A 4960-nucleotide genomic window follows, 5' to 3' on the forward strand; every position below is an offset into this window, starting at 1 on the left:
TGTGTGTGTGTGTGTGTGTGTGTGTGTGTGTGTGTGTGTGGACGAAATGTATATAGGGCTGAAGTGGTTACTGTATGTTTTGTAATAACAATAAAAATCTACAGAGTAACCACTGTAAGTCAACGTAACATGAAGCTGTCTTTTATTTGAAAACAAGGTACATTTACAGGTTACTCTCGACCACCTCTTCCACTATGCATCTAATAATAGTGTAGAAGCTCCAGAATTATCGCTATTGAACAGTCTTTCAAGTGTCCGAATATGTCTGTGTCCACAGGACTCTTAGAAGTCGGCATCCAGTCTGAAAGTGGTGTCTACGTTACCGAACATGACTCCCATCCTCTGGTACTCTCCGACTCGTTTCTCAAAGAAGTTGGTCTTTCCCTCCAGTGAGATGTTCTCCATAAAGTCAAAGGGGTTTTCCACTTTGTAGAGCTTGTCAAAGCCCAGTTCCAGCATCAGCCTGTCTGCCACAAACTCAATGTACTGCTTCATCATGTCACAATTCATACCGATCAGTTTCACTGGCAGTGCCTCGGTCAGGAACTCCTCCTCAATAGCCACCGCTTTCTTGATGATCTGTGTGACCCTCTCCTTTGAAGGCTTGTTCACCAGGTGTTTGAACATCAGACACGCAAAGTCGCAGTGTAGACCCTCGTCCCTGCTGATGAGCTCGTTAGAGAAGGTGAGACCGGGCATCAACCCCCTCTTCTTCAGCCAGAAAATGGCAGCGATGGAACCAGAAAAGAAGATCCCTTCTACAGCAGCGAAAGCCACCATGCGCTCTCCGAAAGCAGCGTCCTTGTTCCCGATCCAGTTGAGCGCCCAGTCTGCCTTCTTCTTTACACACTCTAGTGTCTCGATGGCGTTGAACAGATAATATCTCTCCTTCGGGTCTTTGATGTACGTGTCGATGAGCAAGCTGTACATCTCGGAGTGGATGTTCTCCATGGCGATCTGCACCGAGGCGCGTGTGCTCCCGACGCCCGCCTCCGGGACAAATGAGCACCCGTTCAAACGACTCTACTCCCTGGATGAGGTGGACAACAGGGTGAGCCTGATCAACGCATTCCGATTTCTCATGTCCAAAGCAGATTACATTGAGGCTAAAGCTCGTGCTGCCCTGTCCATGACGGAGGGGCTACGGAATCACATATTCAACTTTGAGTGCGCGTGCTGTCAAGAGCATGCATCCTACGTCCTCGAGGATCGGGGGCTGTGGTTAAAACGGTGCCCAGGTCAAGGGCTTGGTGAGCTTCTCGGCTTCCCTAGGTCGGTTTGCTGTACTCCCGGCAAAGGGGTGATGTTAAAAAAAGATAACCTTGCCGTGCAGGGCCTGGTGGACCTGTTGCATCTACCTGCAACTTCGGTGCCGTACCAGCCGCAGGTCAGGACCGAGCACAACCACTTGCTCGTGTGCCGTCGCGATGCAAAGTACCTGACCGACCTATACCGATGCGTTGGGGCGTATGCCGAAAACTTGTCCATTGTCACTGATGCTAATGCCGTCGTAAAGCTCATGTTCGAAAGCCCAGCAAAGATCGGGCTGTTGCAGGGCAAGATGTCTATGAACTTGATCTACGGCGAATCCCTGGCACTCATACATGACACCCTGCTCCTTGAGGAGGAAAAACTCTTGCAGGTCGAGGGCAAGAAGGACGAGGACTTCAAGGCTGACAAGCTCAGGCTACCCCTTCAGGTGCGCGAGGACGTGATACTGAGGCGTAGGATCATGAATTTTTCCCCAGAATCAGACATGACACTAGAGGAATTTGCTGCCTACATCTATGCTGACTAGTGGGGCCGATATCAAAATTTGACGATTTACAACTCTGGAACATACAAGGCTACATTATGCGTGTGCTTCTTTTAAGTATAGGGGGAGGGAGATTTACCCCCCGCCCCCCCCCCCCCCCACCCAAGCAAAAAAAGAGGCTATATAAACGTTAACGGTGACTGTAAAAGGACCTACTTGGTGCTGAAACAAAGCCTGGTCATTCGAAGTGATTCTGGTCAGTGTGCCACTTGAGAAGTTTTTGCTTTTGAGTAGGACCTCATTCATATATGTAAGTTATGTACACTTGGGTTTATTTCAAGATTTCCCTGGTACTATGGAGCAGCTGCTGCATCACACATGCAATAGGAAAACACACTGTATCGGGGTCCTTCTACCCCGTGCTGGCAAAAGTGGGAGACGATGTAACACTTCCTTGTCAAATTGACATTGACACACCTGTTAAAGCCGAAGAGATGTCAGTGGACTGGACCAGACCTGGCTATCAGCGAAAGCATGTGTATATCCTGCGAGATGGACGTGTGCTTACAAATGGTCTGAATACATTGTACAAAGACCGGACAGCCGTCTCTGCTGAGCATTTGTCTCGAGGTAACCTGTCAATGAAGCTGTCCAGCGTGCGGTTTTATGACGAAGGAGAGTACGAGTGTTACGTTCCTAACCTGAACAGCTCTGTGATAATACAGCTGTATGTCGCCAGAGTGTCTAGGCCAGTGATCTCTTCGATTGAAGGTGGCAAATATTTGAAATGTCATTCAGGGTGCTGGTATCCCCAAGCCCCCGGAATTGCTTGGCGGTACCCTGCGGGACCCTTTGAACCTGTCGTCTCCCCTGTCCGCGAGCGTGTGCCACAAGCAAGAGACGCCAGATCTAAACACTGCTATGTCTCCCAATGGAAGATGGAGGTGATCAAAGAGGGCAGGGGGGAGGTGAGCTGCATTGTTTCCCTACCACTCTTCAATTACACTCTTGAGACAAGCGTTTTCATCCTGGAACGTGGTGGAACAACCGGGGAGAAGGTAACGACGAGCGGTTCCCCGCCATACCTCAACTACACTCTTGAGACAAGCACTGTCGTCCCGGAAGGTGGTGAAAAAAACGGAGAGACTGGAACTACGAGCGGTCCCCCGCCACACCTCAACTACACTCTTGAGACAAGCACTCTCACACCGGAAGGTGGTGAAAAAAACGGAGAGACTGGAACTACGAGCGGTCCCCCGCCACACCTCAACTACACTCTTGAGACAAGCACTGTCATCCTGGAAGGTGGTGAAAGAAACGGAGAGAATGGAACTACGACCTTCGCAGTGCTTACACAATCGGGCTTGATTGCTGTTGCTCTTTGGATTGCATTATTACTGGGGTTTCTCTACTGGAAGAAGATAAAGCGAACCGAACAAGAGCAGAGATTTCTGCGCTGCAGAACAGATAGCGCACTGGACAAGATCGACCTTTCTGCCCAGCATGGGACAATTGCGTAATTTCTCTGTGTGATGTGATAATTGAAGTAAATACAAATAAACAACATTCACTCTAAGCCATAGCGTGTTTTTCTTTTTGACCTTAGTGTCAAGGGACCAAACCTGAGTCAGGCACCATAGAACACTATGGCCATTCTGACATGTAACAACACGCTGTGACACACACACGCATCTCCTTCAAATCAGGCTGTTGTTTCTTGCTTGAATCTATATGGGCTAATACAACTTTCAAATTTAAATACACTAGGAATACCTTTTGGGAAAAATCTATACCGTATATCGTAGGTACAAAACACAAGAGAGCATTGGAGAATATCGGGTATAGTCAAATAATGTTTTTATTTTGATCAGCCATAGTTAAACTGTTAGAGGACAGTCCCCAGTCACTGTAGGGTGTTTTCAAAGCTTATAGAGACAAATCCACAGAATGCTGTTAGGAAGACAAAATGATTGTGAAGGCGCCTCCCCTGCCAGCGAGGAGCTGGCCCCCACCTGGAGGACGTTTCTCTCCTATATAACATTGCAGCTCTGGGGTTTCCCTCTCAAACTCTAATGAGAGTTCACCAAGGCTGACAAAATGGCCTCTTGCGGCACGATCCCTTCTAAAGAGCAATTTCTGTGCCCTATCTGTTTGGACGTGTTTACTGCTCCAGTCACAATTCCATGTGGGCACAATTACTGTAAAACCTGTATCACACATTACTGGGACACTGCGACCTTGTGTATGTGTCCAATGTGTAGAGCAACCTATCCAGACATACCACAAGTATCTGTCAATACTTGTATTTCTGAGCTGGTTAATCACTTCAGGAAAGACTGGGACCGGAAAGACATCAAGGGAAAACTTGAGATCAAAGGCTCAACAGACCTCACCAAGAAAAACAAAGAGCTTCTTGGAAAAATGTCCTCTCTCTCCCTCACACTTGCAAACTCTCACATGGATGTCTACACGGGAGGTGATGAATTCCTCATAGGGGGAAATGGAAATGGAACTTGGGTCTTCAAAGGGATAAGAGATGATGGAACTAAAGTTGCAGTGAAGAAAATGTGTCTAGGAGACTATGAGGTGCTGGAGAAAGAGACAGACCTTTTACGTCTTACAGAGCTGGATGATCCTTCCATTGTACGATATCTGGACTTTAAAAAGGACCGGAACTTTGGATACATTGTTCTTCAGTTGTGTGAATACTCACTGGAAGAGTACATCAAGTTAGGCATTGAGTTTCCTGGAGGCCATCTTCCTAACAATAACTTTTCTGACAGTGACACAAGGATCTGGGACATGATCTGGGACCCGGCTACAGGGTTTGCTGACTCTTGTCTGGACTTACCTAGCCCTGGTTGGCTGGACAGGGCTGTTGGTCTGGACTTACCTAGCCCTGGTTGGCTGGACAGGGCTGTTGTGAACTACTCCTTGCCAATGTCTTGTTGCCAATCCTTGTTGCCTTTCCTACGCCCTGTTCACACTGCTCCAGCAGTTTCCCTTTGCACAATCGAGCAAAAGAGGAGGAGGAGGAGGAGAAGACAGAAAAGAGGAAAAAAAGGTACATTTTTTTGAGGATATCGAAATATTTATCGGAAGCTGCAGCGGTGAGGATCGGCGCGGGCCCTGGGAAACGTTGGCAAGGGACCGTTCTCGATTCCTTCGTCGATGTCACAAGGTGGAGGAGAGCATTGCTTACTG

At 48.1% G+C, this 4960-nt stretch overlaps 1 protein-coding gene across 1 annotated transcript; it reads right to left on the reverse strand.

Annotated features, from left to right (window-relative positions):
• Positions 1-264: 264 nt before the first annotated feature.
• Positions 265-1354, reverse strand: LOC311045221 (ribonucleoside-diphosphate reductase subunit M2-like; the record flags this gene model as incomplete). The annotated part of the gene is made up of 2 exons (XM_084057020.1): positions 265-1023; positions 1322-1354. The coding sequence occupies 2 exons, from the start codon at positions 1352-1354 to the stop codon at positions 283-285; spliced, it is 774 nt and encodes a 257-aa protein (XP_083913146.1). The 3' UTR covers positions 265-282.
• Between the last annotated feature and the right edge of the window lie 3606 nt (positions 1355-4960).

Source organism: Gymnoscopelus microlampas, assembly GCF_963454915.1.
Source record: "Gymnoscopelus microlampas genome assembly, chromosome: 5".
In the NCBI taxonomy this organism is placed as follows: domain Eukaryota; kingdom Metazoa; phylum Chordata; class Actinopteri; order Myctophiformes; family Myctophidae; genus Gymnoscopelus; species Gymnoscopelus microlampas.